General features: G+C 45.2%; 5 protein-coding genes across 5 annotated transcripts; 3 read left to right on the top strand and 2 right to left on the bottom strand.

Annotated features, from left to right (window-relative positions):
- The first annotated feature begins 267 nt into the window (after positions 1-267).
- On the top strand, positions 268-7,199 carry LOC131264841 (palmitoleoyl-protein carboxylesterase NOTUM). The gene is made up of 5 exons (XM_058267107.1): positions 268-273; positions 4,700-5,114; positions 5,196-5,492; positions 5,788-5,994; positions 6,070-7,199. Exons 1-5 carry the CDS (start codon positions 268-270, stop codon positions 7,197-7,199), a joined length of 2,055 nt encoding a protein of 684 aa, XP_058123090.1.
- A 1,921-nt stretch (positions 7,200-9,120) lies between these two features.
- LOC131264839 (uncharacterized) lies at positions 9,121-9,970 on the bottom strand. The gene is made up of 3 exons (XM_058267106.1): positions 9,740-9,970; positions 9,409-9,666; positions 9,121-9,336 (listed from the first exon to the last, which is right to left on the bottom strand). Exons 1-3 carry the CDS (start codon positions 9,968-9,970, stop codon positions 9,121-9,123), a joined length of 705 nt encoding a protein of 234 aa, XP_058123089.1.
- A 3,106-nt stretch (positions 9,971-13,076) lies between these two features.
- Positions 13,077-14,069, top strand: LOC131263874 (uncharacterized). Its single transcript, XM_058266150.1, has 5 exons — positions 13,077-13,193; positions 13,262-13,306; positions 13,384-13,494; positions 13,563-13,836; positions 13,921-14,069. Exons 1-5 carry the CDS (start codon positions 13,140-13,142, stop codon positions 13,980-13,982), a joined length of 546 nt encoding a protein of 181 aa, XP_058122133.1. The 5' UTR covers positions 13,077-13,139; the 3' UTR covers positions 13,983-14,069.
- Positions 14,070-14,450: 381 nt separating this feature from the next.
- LOC131264838 (uncharacterized) lies at positions 14,451-15,203 on the top strand. The gene is made up of 4 exons (XM_058267105.1): positions 14,451-14,516; positions 14,576-14,695; positions 14,770-15,043; positions 15,109-15,203. The coding sequence occupies exons 1-4, from the start codon at positions 14,451-14,453 to the stop codon at positions 15,201-15,203; spliced, it is 555 nt and encodes a 184-aa protein (XP_058123088.1).
- Positions 15,204-16,542: 1,339 nt separating this feature from the next.
- Positions 16,543-20,503, bottom strand: LOC131263857 (probable cytochrome P450 301a1, mitochondrial). The gene is made up of 7 exons (XM_058266133.1): positions 20,184-20,503; positions 18,412-18,562; positions 18,215-18,327; positions 17,504-17,899; positions 17,262-17,427; positions 16,944-17,192; positions 16,543-16,869 (listed from the first exon to the last, which is right to left on the bottom strand). The coding sequence occupies exons 1-7, from the start codon at positions 20,501-20,503 to the stop codon at positions 16,543-16,545; spliced, it is 1,722 nt and encodes a 573-aa protein (XP_058122116.1).
- Between the last annotated feature and the right edge of the window lie 5,052 nt (positions 20,504-25,555).

Below are 25,555 nucleotides of genomic sequence, written 5' to 3'. Positions count from 1 at the left end.
TGTGGCACGAATGCAAAAACGGATGCACAAAAGATGCAAGACTGCAACTCGCCGCCGCTAATATACGGTCAGGGTCGTACAAATGTATGTAATTTACGTGCAATTTTACCTTTACAATAAAAGCGCCCGGCTGCCGCGTCCGGATGCTAATCGTTCGCGTTCGTGGGTCACATTGGGAAAACGAGGGCAAGGAGAGCGGAAGGACACAGCATAGGGGAAAAGGTCGAGGATAGGGGATGGTGGATGCGTGGAATGGAACATTGGAAGATGGAGGTATGTGAGTGGAAAACTATTACAAGACATGGATTTATTATTGTAAATTAATCCAAGGAGCTTGTAAATACTACAGTAAATCATTAAACTCCTTTAATGTTGTTCAAATTCCAAACCAGTTGGAAAATTTGATAAAATATTTATTTTACAAGTTTGTCAAGTGAAAGAAGTATTTCTATTTGAAACTGTTATTGATCTTCAATTTTCTATTAACTGCTTTAAAGTACCGTTTCTCATTTTCCAATTAGGTAGATTTGTAATTATAAAGTATAAAATTTTATTTTATAAATCAAACGCATCGAGTACGATCGCTTTGGGTGGAGTTTTCCTTTTGCGGCGAAAAACTGAAATTAAGAACAGAAAACTCCACCGATCGACGGTGAAGCGACGGGCAAAACACCATGTTTATCAGAAACCACGTGAGTGCGTTTAATGTAGTGATGCTGCCTGATGCACCCACTTACCCTCTCCCCACCCCTCGTCGGGCAAAGGCCGCGACGTTCCAACAGGTGAGAGAATCGGCGGCCTTCTTTCGGGCGCGCGCGAACTGAACCAAAAAAAAAAATACACATTCCATCCCGAAACGCCGAAAAGCGAACCACAACACTCGAACTACCTACTACCGATCGCGAGGAACCGTGACAGGAACGGGGTACAAGCCCGACACCCCTGCCGCCCCGCTCAGGATGGCGTGTCGGGCCGGTCGCAAGTTCCGGAGCGTATGATTAAGGGTATGAAGGAGACGAGAGCGAAAAAAAGGAAAACAAAATATGGTTGACCCGCAAACCGGCGGGTAACGAGCCTCGTCGACCGCGCTCGGGCGGACACCTTCCACCCTACGGGTCCGATTTTCCCTCCTGTCTTCAGGTACGGTGGGTCCCGCTTGCTCCAAAGAAACATTGCGCCAGTAGTCGGGAAGACGGCCGAAGACGCTGAATTATTTTTGTTGTTTTCCTTTTTTTTTATCTCGAACGTTCAATTTCGAGATCGCGAGCCCGCGATGTTGCTTCTGTATGTGTGCACGCATACCCGCACGAGCGTGTGTCCGTGTGTTCGGTACTGGATCGGCCTTTGCGACCTTTGCGGTTTGCGGGGTGTCCGGCGCAATATCGCCCAGCGCATCGGTATGGGTGAGAGTGTTATTTGGTCGGTGATTTTTCTTTGATCTTCGGTTTGTTATGTTTCCGATCCGGTGGGCCGCTCCGCACCGGATCCGCGCGCCCCGCTGGGCTCCCGAAGGCTCGCTTCTTCTGCTGATGCCGCCGACGCCGACGTCGTAAGTGCGGCCGACGGTGACGGCGGTGAAGGTGGGAAGGAAGGAGCGAACTCGAGCGAAACTCTGTTTTGGATCATTTTTCTCTTCCGCCGTGCGTGCCTCGCGGCTTCCTTCTATAGGCCAGGTGCTTCGGTGTAAAGATGAAAATCGTACGGTGAATTTCGTTGCGATCCACTCCAAGGAACGTGCATATGCAGTGGCTTTATGCACCTGTGCTGCAGTGGATACTGCTGTTGTGTATTATTTTACGTACTGATTTACAGCTCAAGTGGTTGAAATCGATCTGGATCGATGAACTGACATTCAGTGCAAATATCAAAACTAGTGTGATATTTTCTAGCACTCCTTGACTTGTGTTACATTCAGGGAAAACCGAGGTGAATTTAAGATTTAGTGTTGACCAACCAGAATAATTAGAAAACAAAGTTACAACATTTCAAGGTTGCATAAAGATCTATTTAATAACATATTGAAGATTCCATTAAATCATCAAAGACAATAGTGGTTGAGTTTCCCAATGTTGATCAAACAAACATATTCAACTTGTATCAACCTTGATGGACCGAAATTATTTCCTAATATTATTCTCCCAGATACTCTTCAAATAATCTAGTGATAAAAACCACTATTTGGGGGAAATTGATAGATATTTGCTGTAGTGATGTGCAAACTGAAGAAAGAAAAAGAATGAAAAAGTGAGTTTTATTTTATCATTTGTGATTAAAGTAATGCAGAAAGATTTGGCTCGCTCAGAATGGTTTGACTCACAAACAAGAATTATGGAACAGTAGAGCCACAAGATGTGCAACGATTGGAGCCTTAAAACCCCTTCACGTTTTTTTTGGGTGCATAAAAAAACGTCATCATGATTTCTTCAACGCAAGAACGAATTGGATCATGATTTGGGAGTAAGCCAAATCATTCAGAGTGAATTAAAGAATTCACTCTCCATTACAACTCGCTCACTCCGAATTGACTCACTTTATTGAACCGTTTTTCTCATTCCTTTTTTTTTGAAAGGCGATATGTTTGAGGGTAAACATTTACATCACAGGGTATGTAAACAGGGCAACAAACTCGTTCAACAAATAATAATCAACGAGCCGATCTGTATCCGCAAAAAATTTACTAAAAAATGAAAAATCAAATGAACCACCCAGTACATCTTTCAAGTTGCAAATAATAGTTAATTTTATTTTCGAAACTATTTTTCGTTGCGTGTGAACTTTATTCTTTGTGAAACATATCTGCTTGGTTTACTTCGGTTCATTTTTGTTAAGTAAAAAAGTCTCGTAATCGTCAATTCTGTTGGATGTGGAATAGTTGTGTTCGAAAGCATGAGCATGTACAAGAAATCGATCGAATCGCCGGCGTGTGTTTGTCCCAGATTCCGAGACGGGACCGGGAAACCCCTGCGCTTCAAAACACCCCGACCCGCTCGGTGGGGGCAAACCGTGGCAGCCGATGCCGACCGACCCCCAGACGCTTCGGTAAACAGGAACCGATAAAGCCGCGTGCAGTCAGCGCGTTTGTTTGCGCTCCCGCCGAGTCTAGCGCGTCGGCTCGCGCTTCGGAAGCGCCCGGCAAAGCCGGGAGGACCGTGGCGGGGGCACACTCGGTACTACACATTGTTGGTATTATTAATTACCTGTCTGCAAGTGCGATAGCGAGCTATAAACAGCTGCCCACGCCAAACGCCACTAGCCGCCCCGGCCCAAGCTCCCTTCGGCCGCGGTCTCGGGTACCGCGAAAAACGAAGGTTTGTTTATTTTGATTTCTTTCGTCGCCATCTTCCGGCGCACAGATCGCCGGCAGTCTGTGGTTGTTTGCTAGCTATCTCCGGAGTTGTTCTTTTTCTTTCTACCTTCTTGTTGTTCTTCGCCGGTTCGATCGTCCTGCCGGTTAAATGCGGCGTTCCCTGATCGCATCGACAGACGGTCCGTGACGTGATCTTCGCCCGGCTCGCACCCCGATCGATCGATTCGTTGGCATGTATTTTGTGCTTTTTTCTCTCGATTTTTCGGTTTTCTCAATTCCACAAATCCACCCCGGGGCCCGTGGGCTCTCCACAGCCACCGCCTCGATCGTAGCCAAATCGGCCTCCTCTCCAGGCAGGGCCAGCGGGGCGGCGGCTTTGATCAGCCGGCCTAAAATGCGAGGCCGCCGTCGCCGATCAGCGGGAGAGTAGATAAATTGGAGTGGCAACGATAAGCCGGACGAACAGAGGTAAATTAATCGTTTGTTTATGTCCGGTCGGCGGCCGCGCGGCGTCAGCCTCGGTCCGGCCTTCGCCACATTTTCGCTCCCGCGGCGCGCGAAGATTGATTTATTGTCCCATGGCGTCTGGCTACCGGCGTGCCGTGCGCAAGTGCCGGTAGTCGGATTAATGCCCGCCCAATCGATCCCTCGCCGCCGGAACCGGGGAGAACGGGGTCGTGGCCGTACGGCCTAGATGTCCTGCGGTTTTTCACCGGTTTCGCCGAACGTCCGACGCCCGGCTGGCGTTTACCGTCCGCAACTGGCCGCGATTGATTGGAAATCCATCGTTTCGTTTGTTCTGCACCGACTCCGCAGATGGTTCGCTGCCCAGCGGGGTTTTTTTGCGGACGATCAAAGCCATTTCCATATCCGGCACTGGTTTCTAAGAATATCCTTGTGAGCGGCGAGAGACATGTTTGTGTATCGCAAGCCTAACGTTCATCCCGGGAGATGTTTTCAAATCGGCAAGTGCGTTGTTGAAAGTTGTTTCAGATAAACTATGGCCAACGGTCGTGATTATTTACAGGACGTGGTTATAGAGTTCAAGTATTTCAGAGAACATTTCAACTGCCAGACTGCCTGTTGTGGTTATTCAACTTGCGTTCAAGAGGGTTCTTTCAAACTCATTCTAAGCCGTTGCATGTGAAAAACGTTTTTCTTAAAGTCAGCCCGAATTCATTGTAATGAATAATGTATTTTTTTAACAATGGAATGCCAATTATAATTACCATTTACCTTCCTACCAGTTTTACAGATTGTTCCAATTTTTATTTCTTGCGAAACAAAGTTCGTCACTTTCGCCATCGTTGAAGTCTTTTGTACCGTTATGAGAGCGCCTATTTTAACGCATCGTCTTTCTTTCGCTCTTGCTCACTCTCCCCCTCTCTTTAGGTGACAGTTATCATCCTACTCATGGTACACTCGCTGCCCAGTGTTCGGTGTCGTTCGGCAAACGTAAACTCCCCCAACCACCCGCACAGCCGGCATCATCGGGCGAACATTTCCATCGAAAGCAACTCGATACAGCGGCTCGATGCGTCGGGCGGCGGGCGGATGGCATCGGCGGGCAATGGAGGGGCCTCGTCCTCGCAGCCACTGCTGAAGCGAGTGTTTCTGTCCAACCGGACGGTGACCTGCAACGATGGGTCGCAGGCCGGCTTCTACCTGCGCAAGTCGCCCGGCTCGCGACGGTGGGTCGTGTTTTTCGAGGGTGGCTGGCACTGCTTCGATCACAAGTCGTGCCGGACGCGCTGGCTCAAGCAGCGCCACCTGATGACGTCGGTGCAGTGGCCCGAAACGAGAGATGGTGAGTTTTCAACAGAGCGATCTCTGCTTGGGACGGTGTCATAACGATGGTATTAATTTATATTATTTGTTTTTCTCCTAGTTGGCGGACTTCTGTCTCCGATGCCGTCGGAAAATCCCTACTGGTACAACGCGAACCACGTGTTCGTGCCGTACTGCAGCAGTGACTCCTGGAGTGGTACCAAGATCCGGCCCGACACCCGCGACGGTCTGCGCTTCATGGGCTCGCTGATTGTGCGCCAGGTCATGTCCGATCTGGTGCCGCTCGGGCTGGGCCATTCCCAGGGGGCGGACCTGCTGATGGCCGGTTCATCTGCTGGTGGACTCGGTGTGATGCTGAATCTGGACAAAGTGCGCACGTTTCTGCAGAATGAGCGAGGTAAGGCGATCCATTCATGACTTTTATTTTTTCTTTAACATTATATCGTCATGACACTTTGTATCCTCTGAAAATATTCTCTCTGTTTGTGAAGTTGCCTACCTCTGATTTTGGGGCTGCTTTGAAAGAAGAACGTAATTTCTGTTCTAAATCATACACTACGCCGTAATATAGGCAACATGCGTGCACGTTCAAATAATCATTTGTACTAAACCAAGTTATTTCTATTTTCTTTCGCGGAAACCTACTTTTACTGATTCGGTTTTAATACTCAATCTTGTTGTTTGCTCTGCAGGTTTGAAAGTAAGCGTTCGGGGCGTTAGTGACTCCGGCTGGTTCCTGGATCGTGAACCGTACACCCCGGGAGCGGTCGCTGCCTCCGAGGCCGTTCGTCAGGGGTGGAAAATGTGGGACGGTGCGCTGCCGCAAGCCTGCGTGGCCGAACACTCGAAGGAACCGTGGCGTTGCTACTTCGGACATCGGTTGTACAACACGCTGAAATGTAAGTGATCAAGGATGGCTGCTGATTTTTTCATACGAGTGATGGTACTAAACGAGGTTTTCTTGCTTCTTGCAGCTCCCCTGTTCGTGTTCCAATGGTTGTTCGATGAGGCACAGATGCGGGCGGACAGTGTAGGGGCACCGGTCACCCCGCAGCAGTGGAACTACATCCACGACATGGGCGGTGCGCTGCGGGAATCGCTCAACAACGTGTCGGCGGTGTTCGCACCGTCGTGCATCGGCCATTCGGTGCTAACGAAGCGCGACTGGATGAAGCTGAAAATCGACGACATTTCGCTGGCGGACGCACTCCGATGCTGGGAGCAATCGAACGCCGACGAGCGGCAGTCGCAGTGGCGTTCGGTCAACCGAAGCCCTCAGAAGCTCCACCGCAAGCACAATCCGCAGGGTGGCCGCAGAAAGAACAAGCAGCAGCAGCAGCAGCAGCAGCAGCAACAGAGAAAGCAATTACAAACGACCACCGGATCCGTGGGCACGGAACAGACCTCGGACCGGCCACCCCGTCCGAAGCTAACCAAAGAAGAACGGGAACGCCGGCGACAGGAGCGACGTAAGCGTCAGAACCTGAAGAAGCCAAACGGTACCGACCCGAGCGGTCCCGCCGATTCCACCGGTTCAACGAAAGTTCCTAAACTAGATCGATCGCCAAAAAATAGTAGTACCAGCACGCCTATCCCAGCCAACGGTAACCAACCCGTGGGCCACAACAATCAACCGAAGCGCCACAACCAGCGTCACCATCCGGGGCAGACGAAGAAGCAACAGCAACAACCGGACGTCTCTCGCACCCCAGCGACGACGGTTGCGACGAACGAGCAGTCTCCTCCACACAAGCTGCGGAATCAGAACAAGAAACGCCAGAACGCCCACAGAAATCGCAACCGGAAGGCACGCGGTGGGAACGGCGGCGGTGGCCGCAACCGGGCGCCCCAGGCACTGAACATTCCCGAACCAAAGAAGTGCTCGCTGCGGCTGCTGGAGCGGTGCAGTTGGCCGCAGTGCAACCACTCCTGTCCGACGCTCACCAACCCGCTGACGGGCGAAGAGATGAAGTTCCTCGAGCTGCTCGCCTCGTTCGGGCTCGACATGGACGCGGTCGCGACGGCCCTCGGCGTCGACATGCAGACACTGAACAACATGGACCGCGCCGAGCTGGTCAATCTGCTCACGCAACAGGTGACGTAGCGTGGGCAACCGACCCTCCTCCCTAACCTGCATCCAACTCCTCTTACAGTGCGGCAATCCCATGGCTGCATCATTCCAAAACAAGCCAAAAGATCGTACTTAAGCATTAAGTGTCCCCCACCACTCCTAAAACCTCCGGTTCAGCGAACGATCGACTCCTAATCCACCTTGCTAGTGAGGGACGCGGAGAGTGCATCGGACCGATAATGCGTTAGCGAGTAGAAGGGAAGATTAATACAGTAGTATTCTGTAGAGCAGCCCATAGGATCCACGTCCAGATGAATTATATTAGACATACCTGTCTACTCTTAAGCTAGATCGAAGTGTGGACAACTTCAACGAACCGCAAACGACGTTTAACAACAATTTAATACAGTTCTATCATCGCGTCATTATATTGCCCACAGCACGATTTAGTCTGGCAAAAACATAGATCTGCTCGAATCGAGCAGATTCTGCCCGATCCACTGATAGCTTCCTGCGAGTAATAAGCGACTGACAAGGAATTTGTATGAACGCGTTTTTTTGCCTTTAGTTGTACTATTTCATAAGTTCATGTTCAAAGTATTTATTTGACCCAAGGTTGTTCCAAGAGGAGCGAAACGATAAAAACAAGATACTGATATGCCAAGTTCAGTCGAAGCGAAGTGCTGCAAAATGTAACCGGTAAACCTGTGAATACTCCAGAGCTTTGTGACAAACGACTAAAACCAGCCACTTCCACCCAAGATGAACATCAAGACCCAGTATTTGTAGTAGAGTAGTAGCGAAGGAGCGCGTCGGCCGGTGCCAGTGACTTTCGACTCTGTTATCCCTCGCTTTAATTGTCAATTTAAAATAACATCTTCACTCGCTTGGCCGTAACATGCGAAGAGAGTCATGCTGTCAGTTCCACTCGTGTGTAAATCCTATCCCATAAAAGTCCGTCCGCGCTGGGCAAGGCGTCAGTAGGAAAGTTGACGCACCGGCCGGTGACGCTTTGTAAATAGGTAGTAGGCGTAGGAAGTACAAATAACGAACACTAGATAAGTAAGCCCGAACGAAATGACTACCTCACCGAATGCATGAATGGGTTTTTTTTTGTTTTTGAATGGCATGAACGAGCTCGATAGTTCCAAGCGATAGGGGCAGCTTAGGACACGCGTGTACGAGTAGGATAAGCTTAATCTGTATTAACTGTACCTGCGATTAGTCATACGTTTTAGCAGCATCGTTTACCAATTCAATCGGTGTTTTATTTTTGCGGGCGCGTCCAAAATAGGATGCAACGTGGCGCGCTACATTCTGCCAGTTGCACGCAGCTTCGCCAGCGAACGCTCTTCTGTAAATATAATTTTCCTCCTTTTCCTCGGTTCCCAGACTATTTATAATAAGCGTTGCAAAGAATCTATCCAATTAATTTAACACAGGCCAACCCCAGTCTTGGCTTTGGTAGTCGAGTTGGGTTTGGGCGAAACGAGGGAGAATATCGTTGTCACCCATTGAAAATATTTTAAAATAAACACGATTAAAAATGTATTACAAACCGGGTTTGTTGAAATTAAAGTTTGAAAGAAAATGTGTTTTAATAATTCCAGAAACATATACTACATTCGAACGATTTTGTAACAGTGCTTAAGTATATAACTTGAATGATTCATTCGTTTATATTTAGAACTTTACACTACCCAACGCTGTTTACTCAAATTTAAAGTAAACTAATCTGAAAAGCTTCACTTGAACAAATTGACCTGAAAAACACTGTATTCGATGCCTTGTACACAATATGGCCTTTTGAATAAAATTGCATGCAATACGAAAGAGTTTGTATGCAACATTTGATTATAATTTTCTCTTATTTTATTCATTTTCTTAATTTGAGCAAAAATGTTTATTTGCATTCATCCTCTTCCTTAGCCTGCCCTACCTCTCCCCGTCCTTCCTAGTAATCGTAGTCGTCGCCATGGCGTGGCCTTTCGGTCCGTCCATTCCGGTACGGTCGGTCGTATGTGTCGTCATAGGGGTCGTCACCGCGAACTCGCCCCTCGTCGTGCAGGATAACCACATCGCCGAGCGATTTGAAGGGACATCCGTCGACCAGCAGCTCCCGCATAGCGTTGCACGAATGCGACGAGAGCCACGTGGTCCGAGGGCAGTGCTGATAAGTATCGATAGGCATTTCTCCGTAAGGATCTAATTGGCAGATACATTTCGAGTGTACAGCGCTTACCATAAACATTTGCGCCTGCACGCAATCGCCGAACATGTCCTCGGCTATCTCGCACTGCTCCATCTCCTCGTTGTTCCGCACGTAGCGACCCTGCAGATGGGTGATTTTCGGCTTGCAGTAGCTGAGCGCCTTCAAGACCACGCTGATCCAGGCCGGATCGACGCCCCGCGTCTGCAACCGGGGCCGAAAGATGCGCACCCGATGGATGCGATCGGTCATCGTGATGTTGATCCGGTACAGACCACAACGTGCCGCACACTAGCCCAAAATTGGAGAACAAGGTTGTGTATCATATAAAATTCGTCTCCTCCCACTTCCGCCCTATACTTACCGACCCACGCTCGTACCGGTCTCCATCGACCTCCGCATGGATAAATCGGCACCGATGGACCGCATACTGATTGATCCAGCGAGGCTGCGAGCAACACTCGGTCGGGCTGGGAAAATCTGGATGACGGAGGCAACTTTCCTGGCCACGCAGCAACTCTTCACTGTTGGCGGTAACAGCCAGCAACGCGAAACCAACGACTAGCAGGCCACACAGCAACACTTTTGGCCACATCCTAGAATACAAGGTTTAAGTGCTCCGTTTGAATCGACACTGATGCTTGAACGTCGGTTAAAACTGTGATTTATGGGTCTCTGTAAACTGTCTCGATGGCAGGAAGTTACGATTGGATCCGATCGGGATTACTGGTTGCGTAAGACAAACGATGTGTTCGATCCAGTGGTTTTATTGTTGTAGACAATATTTTTCATGTATCTACTCGCGTGCAGAGCGCGGGAGATTCTAATCTCAATAATTAGCAACAGGGAACTACGGGTTAAAGTAAATAATAAGGGATTTCCCTAGCATCAATTCAGTGACTCATTCCAACAACCTTTTCAATTCGATTTTAGGAGTGAACTGCATCGCAAAATTGAAACTTTGCAACCACTTTTGATCATGTGTGTTCCAACACTTACTCTTGATCTCTTTTTTAGGTTTAGATTATATTATATGCAACGTTTGATGCTTTTTTAACTGATGTTGTTGTATGTAGGCTGTTTTTGAATGAATGAATATTAACATAGAAATGATTAAATTATTCAACAGTTTTGTTTTTTTACACTCTATCACCACATTATCACCTTTGATCGTTGTATAATTTTGTTACAGAATTTAGCTTCAACTGTAACCATCGATTTGCTTCGCTTTAATCGAAGGAATGACGTTGACCACGTTCGCTATCCGTTATAAACAAACGTTTTCTTGTTTGCTTCATGTTCATTTTGCAAAGGACCTTGGTAGCGGCACAACATGGGCATTCCTTTCGCTTTACAGGCAAGCGTTCTGGTGATGCTTGTTGTCCACCTCGGATGGCACACCGTCGCGGGTCAATGCGTACGCTCAGAAGATTTCGTAAGTTGTGGTTTCCCTATGCTGAAACACTTTTATTTAACGTTAACTTTCCTCCACCAGGCCGAAGCTTCTGGATGCTGCCGGCAGCTACCCAGTCTGCCAGACGATATCGTGCAAAACTGCTTGAAGAATACTAACGATAAAGGCAACGTCGGGTCGGAAGAACGGTTGGTCGTAAGTTTATGATAGATTAATTGCTCTCTCCTTCCCCTGCCTTATGTTACTTTCTCCTATTAAGTGTATTCTTAGCTGTGCGTACGATGCGATGGGTTTGATAAATGAGGCTGGCGAAGTGAACCCAGAGAAGTACATCTCCTCCCTGACGGTGCAAGACGACTCGATGCGAGAGGTGGTAACGAATGCCGCCAAAAGTTGCGCCAACATTAGTGACGATATTAAGCGGGACATCGAGAATATTCGGTCTAGCTGCAACCTTTACCCAGTTATGTATCAAATGTGCGTGTCGCAGTTGACGTTAAGCAACTGTCCCGACGAACACTGGAATGAGTCACCGGTCTGTGCCCAGGTGAAGGCGGGCGTGCCACCCTGCTGAATTACTGAACCTTTACATGGAAGACGATGAAAACTGAAGCCTAATAAACATATCATCTCTCGCATATCTGTTGAACTTATCAAATTCCATTACTAATATTTACGGCATAGTTCTAAGTTTGTATGTATAATTTAATGTATTCTTAAAAGCAGCAGTAAATTTATCAGTTCCAAAGAAATTTTACGAATGAAGAGCGAAATATTGTATCTTATTCAATTAAGAATTTACCAAACATTCTTTGCTGTTCCAGCTGCAATTTTTAAATTATACTTTTTACGATTTATACGACCTCGTAGGCCGTAACGAATGTTCTTCTGATATTTTAGCAAGTTTAATCTATTATTCTGAAAATTTCTCCAAATAACAGGAATAGAATTAAATATATAGTTATGCTGACATCATGATGCCAACATTATGCTGACGCCAGGAAGCATACCAACGCAGCGCACCCACGGTCAACGCAACATGATCTCCCTTCATGTTGCGCCACCTCCAGCACCAGCCGCAGTACCAGCCCCAATGCTAGCTCCATCACCAGCTCCAGCATCTTCAGCATCAGAATTAAAAGTTAGTTAGTTACCGTCTTCTGTAGCAGATAATTCTAATTCAAATAAACGTATAATTATATACCATATATGGTAAGTTAAAGTAGGCAGTTAATCATAAAACCCAGGCAAATATCGTGTGTATTTGCGGTGCAACTGCCAAGTAAACCATAACAATTATTGTATATAAACTAATCTAGGCTTCCAACAAATGCATTTCACAACATCAGGTAATTGGGGAGTAGTTTTTTGTTAAGAATTAACTTTCATTGTAAGTGTCTTCCATCTCCCATGTCGTGACTTCAGCAACTGAAAGCTTATTTATGTTGCCAGATCGAGAAACTTATCGCGCGTCACGTTAAGCCATGAAGTATGGAGACTCTGGCCGCCAACGAGAAACCCAGTTCGACAATAGCTAGGATCTGTACATGTAGTGTTTTAGTGGACACGTATTGTTTCGAATAGGTAGGAGCACAAAAGTCCCGATCAAATTGTATTTGCTCAGGGAGTAATTTCCCGACGAGTGGCATGACCAGTTGAGCAGATCCATTCCACCTGGAAATACCTTCGCGACATCCTCAGGATGTGTAGTGCTGGGAGCGACACATGCCCAGGGCCTCTGGTTGCGATTCTTCAAAAAGTCCGCTAGCCCCCAGTACAACAAGGTTAGGTAACGCGTTCCGTTCTGCTAAAAAATGCAGAAGCTTTAAATTTGCGTATCTTTTGATCATTCTTAATAAAGCTTGTTCGTACATAGTGTTTTCCAAGCATAATGTGTTTGTTGAATTTTTTTATTTTACTTTATGATTTCAAAAGATACATTTTACAATAAATAGCATTACATTTGTACCATAATTATTCTTTTATAATAACGGTTCTTTTATAATATTTGATAAATTAAAATGATTTAAACGTACAAAATCAATTTGTTTGCTGATTTTATATCGGAGGGAAACAAAACCTCAACACGTGTTCAGTGGATAACTCATGTCGTAAGTGAGTCATCTTTTTGAAACATTGCATCCATTTGTCATACTCTTTATCGTGTTGCATCTGCATTAGCAATGCTCATTTGTGATGGGCCTGTATTTTTGCTACCGTGTTTTTTTCACCCACCTCTGGATCGTATAAAACAAGCATCTAAAGGTTTTTAGGTGACAAACTGAGGCACCCTCTTCGCTAGTCAGTCACGGACCGTTACATCCACCGCAGCCAGAACGACTCGAGAATCATGGTCCTGAAGCAAGCGTTTGTTCTTACATTTGCGATCGTTTTCTGCTCGTTGGTATGTTGTATCGCGAAGGTACGTTCTGGGGCGTCTCATGTTAAAGAAGTTTGTTTTTCTTTCCACAGCAACTGGCCAGTGCCGATGAGGATTGCAAAAATCTTATGGATAAGGTAAGGTCCACTTGAAAAGAAACAGTATTCAAACAAGCGTTCGTATTAACTGCATTCTGGTTCTTTTTTTCACATAGGGCGACAAAATTGACGACTGCTGCCAGTTGGAGTCTATAATCCCGATGAACGAAGCGGATAATTGCTCGTCAGCTGCTGACGACGCATCCCACCCGCGGGAGAAAATTTCGGTGAGTCTACACACAAAAACAAATAAATTGGAGGGAAAAATTGGGACGTACTCTTACGCTGTTTGTAGTGCATTGTGCAATGTGAACTGCAATCGCTCGGTGTGATGAACGGAAAGCAACTCGTGCCGGAAAAGGTGCTCGAGTACGCCAACCGGCTCGATGGGGATTGGAAGGAAAAAGCGGTCGAGATAGCGAACACGTGCAACGAGCGACTCGACAATGCGAAGGATCATATCGACGCGAAGGTTCAGGACAAAGATTGTTCACCGATCGGTGGTTTTCTTCTGGGGTGCATCATGAAGCATACGTTCGATGGATGCCCGGCCGACAAATGGCAGAACAGTACGTATTCCAGCAGGTTCACGTTTGTGTTAGATATGTTCACCGAAAGCGTAAGCTTAATATCGAATATCTTTCTTCCTACAGCCGATTTTTGCAATAAGCTCAAGAGTGGAGAATGCTTCAAGCAACGTGGCCGGCAGCCGTAATAGCTTGTGTGTAAAAGCGGAATTATTCCTGATATCCAACGAAACCGGAAAACTTGAGACCGATAAAAATGAATAAATACCACACCATCATCATTGAAAAATCAGTCAAATGTTTTATTGCAATGAAAAGTACTGGAAGCGATGAGTGTCAAACTTTTTCTCCTCGCTTTTACTTGGTCCAGATTTGTGTACTCCCAATATCTAGACGATGACACTAGCACCAGCGTCATGGTACATAATTAAAAGTGCACAGCTATTAATTGTAACTCACCTGATAATCTGAATCGAGCTAACGTTTCCGCTTGCGAAAAAGTGACCACATTTGCACTTTCCCCATGATTGTGGTCATTTTCCGCTGGAAACTACTTCCAGCATGTTTATTGTGGACGTTAGGTCGGTTTTGCGATTGACTGTACTTATCGTTCAGGTGAAGGTTGATTTATAACTCGAGTACATGTGAATATTCTAATGCGAGGTGGTATTATCCTATTTCAGGTGGCGTCCATAGTGGACTTTAACTTTGATGGAAACCCTGTAAGTAACTTTGATTGATACTTCTGTTCGTTACTAATTTCTTTATTTATATTTTGCAGAAATCCGACGCCCAAACCTGTTGCATGATCGAGCACAATTTTCCTAAGGAACCCTTCGCCAAATGCTACGAAAAGTTCGTGAAAGAGACTAATCGTGACGTAGACAACGATTTGCTTCTGGTACTTAACTATACCGACCGAACGCGCAATATTGTAACCGCATTATCAACTTACATTTTCTATCTTGTCGGTAGTGCATCCACCAGTGCTACTATGGCGCTATTGGTATGTTTTCCAACGAAGGAAAGTTGGTGACGGGCAAGTACCGAGAGTACCGTGGTAGTCTCGAGCCGGCCCTGCAGAAACCGTTCACGTGGGCGATCACGTTCTGTGCCGCCGCTGTTTCGAAAGCCCTTGAAGATCCGTCAATGAGGAAGCGCTCCCGATGTAACCCGGTCGCGTATATTTACAACCGTTGCCTCGCCGAAACTATTATGGTCAACTGCCCTGCGGATCGGTGGATAAATGGTTGGTAGCTTTGGGCTGGACGGTTAGCGAGGGTTTCCCGTTCATGAGTTTTGTTTATCTTTCAGCTACACTTTGCACGAAAGTAATATCAAAGTTACAGCAAAGGTATGGAAAGGGCATTCTCTTGTCGACGAAAGTGCAACCATCCCAGAACGGGTGAGGGCGACCTTCAGCGAATCATAATTCTTGTATACCATTTGCTATGTTTTGGATTGTTTACTCTCTTGTGGCGTAATTTGGAAGCAGCGTAACATTGTAATAAAATGTAACCGTTCAACATCAATCAATGCACAATGTACTGGAACACTACCCGATGTGACACGTGTGGACTTTAAAATCATTCTAAAAACCCGTCTCGACATGGTTGAAGTAGCAGTATGTACTTTTCAACGTGTTTTCCTCCAACAAATATACTCTATCTATCGTGTTGGTCAGGGTTCAGCACCAAATTTGAGCTATAACAATGCAACAGAACGAGCAGATTTCACAAAAAGGTACACCTCACATTCATCGTACGAGCGTTGCTCCGGGCAGACATAACGCGCGACGATGGTCCAAAGGCTACAGAACGGTCAGTCTAGTGCGCCATGGGCATTGGTGATCATATTGTGCTGGTTTAGTGGCACCATTCGTGCAGACCAGGAGCAGGTGAACTGTAACCAACCTCCACTGGAAGCGGTGAGACGCCTTTCCTCAACCGGCATGCTGACTTTAATATGGTCGTATGGCAATTGAGACTCTTTTAATTCCCTAGCATCCAAAGGATTGCTGTCGCCTTCCATCAATGATTGATGAGGATTTGCTGCGCAATTGTAAGAACCTACACGGCGGGGAACCACTGCAGCGAAAGCTGATCTACGAACGAGGCAAGGTAAGTCGCCACACGATGCCCCGAAAGCTCCGTCAAGTGACACGTCGCTGCTAACATTGTGCCCTTGTGATCATGTAGTGCTTTGTGGAGTGTGCTCTGAATGCAACCGGAACGATGGTTAACGGACTGCTGGATCAGGTGAAAATAATGTCCCTCATCGAGGAGGCTACGAGGCATGATCCGGTCCTAATGCAGCTGTTCCAGGGCAACACCTTGCAGTGCCTGCAGACTTCCAGCACTGACGATGAGCAGGGCTGCAGCAAACTCGGAGTGGACTTTGTGAGCTGTGTCAACTTCCAGAACTTTCTGGTAGGTACAGGCTGCCATCGCAACGTGGACCTATAGAGAATACAAGAGTCGTCATTCATTTTTTTCCAGAATTGTCCTCAACATTTGTGGAACAACACCGATCATTGCAATCGATTGAAGCACTACATTCAAAATTGCCCTCGTCCCATATAGTCAACAGTTATATCCAACAGTTTTCTCAGCGTCATCATAGTTAAACCGATTCCTCCATTCAAAAACAGTTTATTCCTTGGATTTAAAAATACAACCTCAACAAAGTGGTACATAACCTCAGATCAGATAAGATTCAGCTTGGGCATCCAGCAACAGCGCTCTCGTGTTAGTCCTCGCGTGGTGTCATTTTGAACTTGAGGGCACCCTCGGGGGCGTACATGAATGTGACGACGTATTCCAGTGGTTTGTGATGGTACTCGAGCTTGAACGATCGCAACAGCTTAGCCAGCAGTATTTGCATCTCCAAATCGGCAAAGCGTCGCCCGAGGCACATGCGCGCACCGTATCCGTACGGTAGCGAAGCGAACGGATGAAGCTGATCACCGGAGCCACCCTGGGCCGGCTTTAGCCAGCGTTCCGGCTTGAACCGCTGCGCGTCGGTCACGTACTCTTCCATCGTGCCAAGGACTAGATTCGGGAAGACGCATTGTACCTGCAACAGCAAATAAAAATAAATAACCAAAATTCTACTAGCAAAACAAAAGATCTATGTAGTACTGTACTGACCCCCTTCGGAATCCGATAGCCACAGATGACGGTATCCTCTTGTAGCGTGCGGCCATTGCCGATGACCGTGCTGTACACTCGCAGCACCTCCTTGATAAATGCTTTCAGGTAGTGCGCCTGATCGAGCAGTTGGATTGTGAGGGGAGTCTTCGGGTCCGGCATTAGGCGCTTCAGCTCCTCGTACAATTTCTGCTGCTCGACGGGTCGTGTAGCCAGCTGGTACAGAATCGAACAAACGGCCATGGAAATCTGTTCACATTCCCATGAAGACATTATACGTTATATTGCGTCGGTTGAGTCTTAGAAGGCCATGCTTACCGTATCGATGCCAACCAGAATCATATCCAACGCCATAATAACGGCTAGCTTTTCGTTGTTTTCGCTCTTGATGACACGCTCCAGCAGCGACGGCTCTCCATCGAGCGCACGGCCTTCATTCAGTTTCATCCTCTGTGTGGCGTTTTTGATGTACTTCATACATACTCTGGAAGGAACAGTATATGCCTCGAATGAGATATCTTCCCTTAGTCTTCCCTTCTGATTTGGTCATCGATACTTACTTCACGAAGTAGTCCATATTGTTGACGTACTTGTACCAGATCGGTGTCGGGAAGTATCGCCAGTACGGTGCCTTAAGCTCGAGCGTGGCCACATTGCGCAGGGCGTACTTCGCCGCGTTGATAATCTGCTGCGGTTCAGACTTTGGGTCCAGGTTAGGCTCCAGGCATCCGAGCCGTGCGTCGAGCGCTACCAGACCGATGCACTCCAGGGACCACTTGTGGATCTCGTTGTCAAAGTCGTCCGGTAGCTCCTGACGATCGTCCAGCAGCTGCTGGCACCGGTCGATGAACTCTTCCGTCACCTGCTCGAGTGGTGACACATAGCGGCGGACAGTCGACAGCTGGAGGACCGGTTTTTGGACGCGCGATCGAAACTCGCGCCACGGCTCACCGTGACTGTGGGAGAGAGAATAACAAGTTGATTGATCTTCCTCGTGAGTTTACAACTACCGATTGCTTATGGATAGATGTTATTCATTGAGACTGCAGTTAAATTTATTACGTTGACACCTGACGAGGAAAACAAAATAAACTGGCTCATCTTTTATAGGTTGTTTACGTTGTTTGTCCATCCTATATTTGGATCAAACTGATACAACATACAAAGTATGCTGCTTGCCTGGTTGGTCGTAATGGTTGTTTTTCTGCCCTCAATTAAGCCATCGGGCTGGAGTGTAATCGGACACCACTTTCCCGCAATCGCATACTTACACCCCGACGACACCCGGTAGATCACCGAAGAAGTCTTTCCTCAGTTCGCTCTTGTACTTCACGAGGCTAGGCATCGACGGTCGGAACGGTGTCGGACCCTCGTTACGGTAAACCTGCACGCGGGATAGGACGAAAACAAAATAGTTAAAGAAAAACATAAAAAAGACCCGGGGACGGGGAAAATTGCGCCGCCATACCTTCTCGATCTCGTCGCAATCGTAGACGAACAGCAAATCGGGACGACCGATGAGGCCACCGAGGCGCACGATCCGACCGTAGTCACGGTGCAGCAGGAACGATATCATTGCCACGTCAGAAATTTTGTACTGGCCGATGATGGGGAAAACACTGTCCGGTGGGAAGGGTAAGAAAGAAGGTAAGGAAAGTGAGCAATCGGGTTACCTAGTGGGTTGCTTTTACACCGTTTACCGCCACTCTGAGTCGATCGTTTGATGTGCCGATGGCATCGCCACAATTTCACTTCGACATCCAGCGAGCCGGCAAACAATGTAATCGATGTGTACAGAACAACGATCATTCTATTACCAATGCTTTTTTAACAGGGAAAAAGAACATTATCGAGCTCAATTTGAAAAGGTAATGGGGCGTTCACAACATCGTTGTCGATAGAAAAAATAACTCTTCCAATCGCTACACATTGAACAAGCTATGAAGCAACATTTTTTTGCATTGCAGAACTTTGTTGTCATAAAATTATTTGTTTTACTTTGTTTAAAAAGCTTTACAGCTATTTTACAGTATAACAGCATTTATGTCCACAATAAATGCAACCTGATTTATGCGAATCTGTTGTTTTTTCGATTAAAAAAAAACAAAAAAATAGTAAAAACTGAACAAGGTGTTTTTGCTGATTAAATTTCCTAATTACCATCTGAGTGAATAAACCCCACAGGAAAAAAAGGATCATTAAATCAGCTAAAAGCCTTGAAACCTACTTGCAAAATAAAAAACATAGGTAGGGTAGAAAATATACTTCCTTCATTAGAAGTAAACTTCAAAAACAAAAAAAAATATCTCACAACAAGTGTGCTTTAAACGCAGTCGATCTTAATGAACTATTAACGATATTCGCTTAATTGTATGTAGCATATATCGCATTGTATAAACATTAATTATGGAGCAATAGGTAAAGATTACTATTTAGGGCTTAGAGATCAAAGATAAACAAAGTATGGAATAAATTTGGTGAAAGGATCTAAACAATTTAAAAAATCATAATTTTAAAATATACAACAAATAATTGATGTCTTCTTTCAAAATTGATCGTTATACATTTCTCATTGTGCAAAGTTCCGTTAGCTAAACCGGTACATTGTGTAGAAACCTACTGCCAATCCATTTATCATTTTGGGGGTTCAAAATTTAAGCCATTCCTTCACGATAGGTTCCTGATAGTAAGGCATCCATCATCTTTTAAGCAAAAAATCCAAAGTAAAAATGTTGTGACGAAGAGGCGACTCTATGATCGCATCTTATGCCATTGACATGTGACGACGAATGGCGAAGCGAAGCAGACCAAAAGCGAATAGAACCGGTTTTGAAACCTTACTTTTTTAATGTTTTATTTTTATGTTCAAAAGCTTCGTTCTATGCTAGATACGACTGGCTGAAGAGTGTAATTGGCTGAGATGGACGTCAGTAACAAATAACTTCATCAAAATAAAGCCTGAATTTTTGTTTCTTCATCCAAATAGGCAATTTCCACCGTTTCCAAAAATGTCATTTGCGTTTTCAAAATAAAAATTCGTCGTTATTCCCAGCTTCATTGACGCAAAATGCAAACAACTAACGATCTGATCGCGGATTTTCGAGAAGTTGTGACGCAAATTCGCACCCAAAATGTTTCTCCCACTTGACGGGAGAACCTGTTCCCAGTCCAATCCAATCAAGGACTAGAATTCCCTGAATACCTCCAAAGTTCCCTTTCGCTGGAGTCGTTCGTTCTTACCGCCAGGTGTTGCCCAGAATCGGCAGTGGCTTAGGACCGGGCACCTCCGAGTAGGGACGGGCATCTTCCAGGCGGATCGTGTTGCGGGCGCTCTGAGGTTGCTGCTGCTGAGCTGAGGTCGCACCGGCCACATTCAACGCCTCGACCATATGCGGACAGGACGCCGTGGAATGTGTGTAGCGGATCGGGCTGTCGGTGCTGCTGCTGCTGGCTCTGGTCTGTTGCTGGCAAACAGGAAGCTGTCCGGACCGCGAGGGCCTCGGAACGGCGGGCCAGGCCGCAGTCAGCTCACGTATCAGCCGTTGCCGGGCGTGGTTCATTGTGCACTACACACTGGACGAGAGCACAACACAACACTGCTCACGATCACGATCACGAAAGCGACAATGATTCACAACACTTCACTCTGGTCGAGCTCGATAGAGCCGGATCGGACGACACTGAACTGTGGATTGGATAAATGTTAGCAAAAATCATCAGAAACACGATCCACCTTCACTCGACGAGAAACTGGTTAGGGTCATTAAAATTCGCTCTCGATGAAAGCGTTCGTGGTCGCGTTTCTTTTCCATATATTTTGCTGAATAATATTCTCATTTTATTCACGCTGTTTCGGCTGTGGTTGGTGGAGGAATCCAAGTTGATTCCATCATACACGGGGACACAATTTCACAACTCAAATTCAAAATTTGTGAGAACGACGGACGCGGTTGAATATATCGGAGGATCACCTCTGTCCGATGCTTAGTCCTGAGTTGATTCTGGATCCTATTTGTACTCACACGTATGTTTAGCAGCAAAAAAGACGTTACAACAAACATCAAGTCAATATTTACAAATCGTAAAAGGCTTTACAAAACAGTTTGTCCGTTGCTTGCTGCAAATGTTTACCCCACAACAAAACACAGTGACACCATTTGTTGTTTGCCTTAAAGCTAGAAGCACCTCAAGTCGATCTTTTTCCCTCGATCCGATCTTTTTCCCTTCACGCGAACGTGCGTGATAAAATTCGGTAATGTAACACCGCTCAATCGTTCCTATCAGTGGGCCGCCAGTTAACTTGTTTGCTTTTCTCTCCATTTGCCCCAGTTTGGACGATTTGCCGACTTTCACCAACGCAATCCGAGCCCTGCAATACGAGTTGCAATACCTCTGACAGCTCCCAGTGATCGATATCAAAATCACCGACGAACTCTTTTGCCCACGCCTTTGCCACATGATCGTTTTTTTTCTTTTCCTTTCTTTGGCATGTTGGGGAATCCAAAGTGGATCAAATGTTTCGAAAATCCCATTTTTAAACGACCTAAAAAACAGGAGAGACGGTCGAAAAACATTCAAAGGTTGAAGCCGTTAAATGCGTAACTGATTAGACCATTCGAAAAGCTTTGCGAAACGAGGATTCTTCGTTTTGTATCAGGGAAATGGCAACAGTAAAGAAATCATACATGAACAGAATGTTAAATTTGGTGGCATTTTCTTTTGATTCATTTCAAAACATCGTTTGTTTAAATTCAAATCAAACCATAATCTTTTCCAATATAGAAAAATTATTTAAATATTTTTAAATAACATTATGACTTAATTAATTTTCACAACCTTATAATTTTTTAATGAAACTTTAACTTCTTCTAAAGAACCAGAACACAAAGCGAACAATATTTTAAAGAGTTATCAACACTCCTTTTTTGCTACGTTCTCACTATCCCTTTCACCTGTTGGAGTTCAAAAGTTTTATTAATCCCTTCACTGTTTTGGAAGCGATGGAATTTATACTGCTTTGAACGAGCCTGACTTGGGCATTTTTTGTCGCACATTTTATTTCTACATTCATTGCGCATCGTTTAATTCGAGTGTACCTGCTTCGAAAACATGTTCTTACGTGTTTATAAGCTTTTATTCATATGTTTGACACTAATCGATGAAATTGAACCAATTTTTAGCTTATTATCAGAAAACTATTCCTGATTATAATCATAAATAACACATAATAAAAAATATATATTTTTCTTGAGTTCTAGACCAAAAACTACACAAAAATGTAAAAAATAGTGTGACAATTTTTTCGAGTCATTTTCTCAACTTAGCATAACTGTGAGGGGTTAAAGATCATCGGTTGCATCAGCGAATAATGTGCATCGACTCGGGCTACAAAATACCTTGAGTTCTTGAGCCAGTGCTGGTGAAGCAATCTTCGGTTAATCGCCAAAGTCCCTTACGGCACCGACTGGAAGCATCGGTTGCGAGATCCATTAATCGACCGGTTGAAGCTCGAAGCTGGCCGGAGCACCGTCGGAAGCTGCAAGCGCACCACGCAACGGACCTGTTTGTGTCGACCGGAGTCGAGTCAAGGTTAGCCACGGAGCCACTGAACCGTTCCTTCGCGCCATTCGCTTAACAAGACTCGAAAGGGGGCCAGCGACAAAAAGAAAAGAAAAACCAAACGCTGTTTGCCGATCAGCGGACCGGTTTTCGCTAGCGTGGCGACTCTTGAGCCACAAAAATTGGGTGCGTTGCAGAAGTCGCCTCGGTATCCATGGTTGCCCCAGTGGACAGCTCCATGCGATGAACTTTGGCTCAGTGTCGGCGGCCAGAAAGACGCTCCTGTTCAGCCTCCTCGCTGTGCCATTGTGCGTGTTTATTTTTGAGCTAATTTATGTATGTCATACGTAGGTTGCCTTTTAAGTTTCGGGATTTGAAAAAACTGGTGATGCAATCTACCAACTAACAATTTTACCGTAAAGTTTGACGTTTTTGAGGTTATACGTACTCAGAACGTTTTGACATACGAGCGCTATTTATGTTGTTAAAAAAATGTTTAAAGTGTCAATGCCCGCCAAATTGTGGAATTGGGTCGTGGACGTTTTCGTGCGATTATTTTTTGCAGTTTTCGACGAGAATTGACACAGCAGTAGTGCATGAATGAACTTAATTCAACTTTTGGTGATAAAGCTCCATCAATTATCAGTAATTATCGATGGTTTGGAAAATTAAATCGTGGTCGGAGTTCACTCCAAGATGAATTTCGTGAAGGTCGTCCAAAATCAGTTGTCGTTCCGAAAACAATTGATGCTGTGCGTGAACGGATATTGCAAGATCGTCATGTGACTTTTTGTGAGATAGAGACAACCTTAGGTATTACTGGGACCAGCATATACTTAATATTGCATGAACATTTAACTGTCAAAAAAAATTGTTCGTGTTGGATTTCACACAATTTGTCAATCTCTCAAAAAAATACTCGTGTCGGTTGGTCGGAAAAAATGCTCGAAAAATACGATTGGGGTGCTTCAAAACTCGTCTTTGATATCGTGACAGGTGATGAGTCGTGGATTTACGCGAATGAGCCCGAAACTAAACTGCAATCGACTGTATGGGTGTTTCAAGATGAGGCGAATCCAACCAAAGTTGTTCACGCACGAAGCACTTCCAAGCAAATGGTCGCATGTTTTTTCCAAAAAACTGGATATATCGCAACCAAACCTCTATAACAACGCAGAACAGTCTATTCTGAGTGGTACACAACAATTTGTTTGCCAGTTGCCTTCCAACAAATCAGGAAATTCAACCGCCGTCGACGGATCACCCGTCACCACGACAATGCGAGCTCTCACACATCGGCTCAAACAACTGCAGTTTTGAGTACTCAAAACATTGATTTGATGAGTCATCCACCATATAGTCCTGGATCTAGCACCAAATGACTTCTTTTAATTCCCGTACGTAAAAAATAAACTGAAATTTCAACGTTTTTCAACACCTGAAGAAGCGAAGATCTCTCAAAAAAGACTCGTGTCGAATGACCATTTTAACATTTTTTTAACAACACAAATAACGTTCGTATGTCAAAACGTTCTGAGAACGGATAACCTCAAAAACGTCAAACTTTACGATAAAATTGTTAATTAACAGATTGCATCACCAGTTTTTCCAAATCCCGAAACTTAAAAGGCAACCCTCGTACTAGGTGAGTTCGCACGGGGACCGTATGTACCGTCATGCTCTTAACCGCAACCGCTCCTTAAGATCCCATCGGCCGTGAACCGAGTGTTCGCGAAACAATTGTACATTATTTTTATCTGCAAAACAAAAAGAATAGGAAACGCAACAGCTCTTCAGTAACGTGTGCGAAGGCCATCGCCATCGCTTTTGGGTGGCACAAGTGAGCTCTCGTGAAGGGTTTTTGGCCTTTTCAATCTGTAATGGATACCTTCAGTTCGTGAGGCATACCTGGAGCGTATGCATTTAAATGCGACAATGGGAATACAATCTCCTTAGTGTTGCAAGATATTACTCAATTACTTGAAGCGTCTTACTTCAATTGTTTCTTTTTCGATAACGTTTTCATTGGTAAACATTTTGTACTTTTTCCTTAATTTTTCAACTACAGAAACGAACTTTGGTTTCAAGCAAAGAACATCGTATCACAAAATCAAAAGAAGTTAATTTTGTGTTCAAATGGCAGTCATTTTTAACAACTGTCAACTTTACTTTTGATTTGATATGACACTGAACACAAAATAAATTGAAAAAATTACAAGAAAATCAATTAAAAAGAAATAAGCCATTTTTATGATTCGGATGTTTCTAAAACAATTGATTGTTAAGGTTAAGCTTACATAATCGTCAAATATTGAGAAATAAAGTCCCTAACAATTATAACTTTTGGTTTTTGGTAAACATTTTTTAATTTTTGGTAAACAACAAATTATGTAACTTTTGATCGAAAATTGAATTTGCAAAATGTTTAACTCAGAAATAAAAAAAATGTGATGAAAGGTACAAATATTTTGATTTGCTTTCCCTCTTTTTAATTATTGAAAGACTGAACAACAAAATGTTATATTTTAAATAAAAAGATTTGATATTATCCATGCTGGGTATGAAACACATGAATGAAAGACAATGTTTAAATGACCTTCAGCTTTCCTGTGCTGTAAGTGATCAAAATGATGTGGGCAAAACCAAACTTCCTTTTAAGAACGTCTGCCTCGCAGCGTTTGCAAATCACCTGTTGATTTATGCCATTAGAACGGGGAGCATTCGGCAGAGGGTGGTCAAAGGTGTAAATTGCAGTGCAAATAAATCACAGCTTCCGTCACAGCAGAAGTGTAAGAAACAACCATCAAGAAGAAGGTTTGCATCCGGCGTCCACCAAGCGATGCAGCCTTCCGTGCCATTCTTCCACGGTGCAGGTGCAACAAACATTCTGCCGTTTGAAAGTGAGATTTCGACGTTACTTCTCAGCTTTTCCTTCGCCAACCGAACCGAAAACGCCGGACGCGGTGGGGCCCCAACTCGAAACGTCGCAGCTTCAGGGGTGGGTTTCACTTTTTCGAAAACCTTCGTCGGCGAACGCACGGTAGACAGATATA

This window comes from Anopheles coustani, chromosome 2, assembly GCF_943734705.1.
Source record: "Anopheles coustani chromosome 2, idAnoCousDA_361_x.2, whole genome shotgun sequence".
Taxonomy (NCBI): Eukaryota; Metazoa; Arthropoda; class Insecta; order Diptera; family Culicidae; genus Anopheles; species Anopheles coustani.
This window is presented reverse-complemented; position numbering and strand designations above follow the sequence as displayed.

What these genes read in the sequence shown, in the direction of transcription:
- LOC131263874 (XM_058266150.1), top strand. Translation starts at nt 13,140, where the DNA reads ATGGTCCTGAAGCAAGCGTTTGTTCTTACATTTGCGATCGTTTTCTGC. An exon ending in CGATCGTTTTCTGCTCGTTG is followed by an intron (nt 13,194 to 13,261) that starts GTATGTTGTATC and finishes TTCTTTCCACAG; the next exon opens with CAACTGGCCAGTGCCGATGA. An exon ending in GGCCGACAAATGGCAGAACA is followed by an intron (nt 13,837 to 13,920) that starts GTACGTATTCCA and finishes TTCTTCCTACAG; the next exon opens with CCGATTTTTGCAATAAGCTC.
- LOC131264839 (XM_058267106.1), bottom strand. Translation starts at nt 9,970, where the DNA reads ATGTGGCCAAAAGTGTTGCTGTGTGGCCTGCTAGTCGTTGGTTTCGCG. An exon ending in ACCGGTACGAGCGTGGGTCG is followed by an intron (nt 9,667 to 9,739) that starts GTAAGTATAGGG and finishes ATTTTGGGCTAG; the next exon opens with TGTGCGGCACGTTGTGGTCT. An exon ending in TGCAGGCGCAAATGTTTATG is followed by an intron (nt 9,337 to 9,408) that starts GTAAGCGCTGTA and finishes GATACTTATCAG; the next exon opens with CACTGCCCTCGGACCACGTG.
- LOC131264838 (XM_058267105.1), top strand. Translation starts at nt 14,451, where the DNA reads ATGCGAGGTGGTATTATCCTATTTCAGGTGGCGTCCATAGTGGACTTT. An exon ending in TTAACTTTGATGGAAACCCT is followed by an intron (nt 14,517 to 14,575) that starts GTAAGTAACTTT and finishes TATATTTTGCAG; the next exon opens with AAATCCGACGCCCAAACCTG. An exon ending in TGCGGATCGGTGGATAAATG is followed by an intron (nt 15,044 to 15,108) that starts GTTGGTAGCTTT and finishes TTTATCTTTCAG; the next exon opens with CTACACTTTGCACGAAAGTA.
- LOC131263857 (XM_058266133.1), bottom strand. Translation starts at nt 20,503, where the DNA reads ATGAACCACGCCCGGCAACGGCTGATACGTGAGCTGACTGCGGCCTGG. An exon ending in CTACCGGGTGTCGTCGGGGT is followed by an intron (nt 17,900 to 18,214) that starts GTAAGTATGCGA and finishes TCTCTCCCACAG; the next exon opens with TCACGGTGAGCCGTGGCGCG. An exon ending in AATATGGACTACTTCGTGAA is followed by an intron (nt 17,428 to 17,503) that starts GTAAGTATCGAT and finishes TGTTCCTTCCAG; the next exon opens with AGTATGTATGAAGTACATCA.
- LOC131264841 (XM_058267107.1), top strand. An exon ending in GTGGCCCGAAACGAGAGATG is followed by an intron (nt 5,115 to 5,195) that starts GTGAGTTTTCAA and finishes TTTTTCTCCTAG; the next exon opens with TTGGCGGACTTCTGTCTCCG. An exon ending in GTTTCTGCAGAATGAGCGAG is followed by an intron (nt 5,493 to 5,787) that starts GTAAGGCGATCC and finishes TTTGCTCTGCAG; the next exon opens with GTTTGAAAGTAAGCGTTCGG.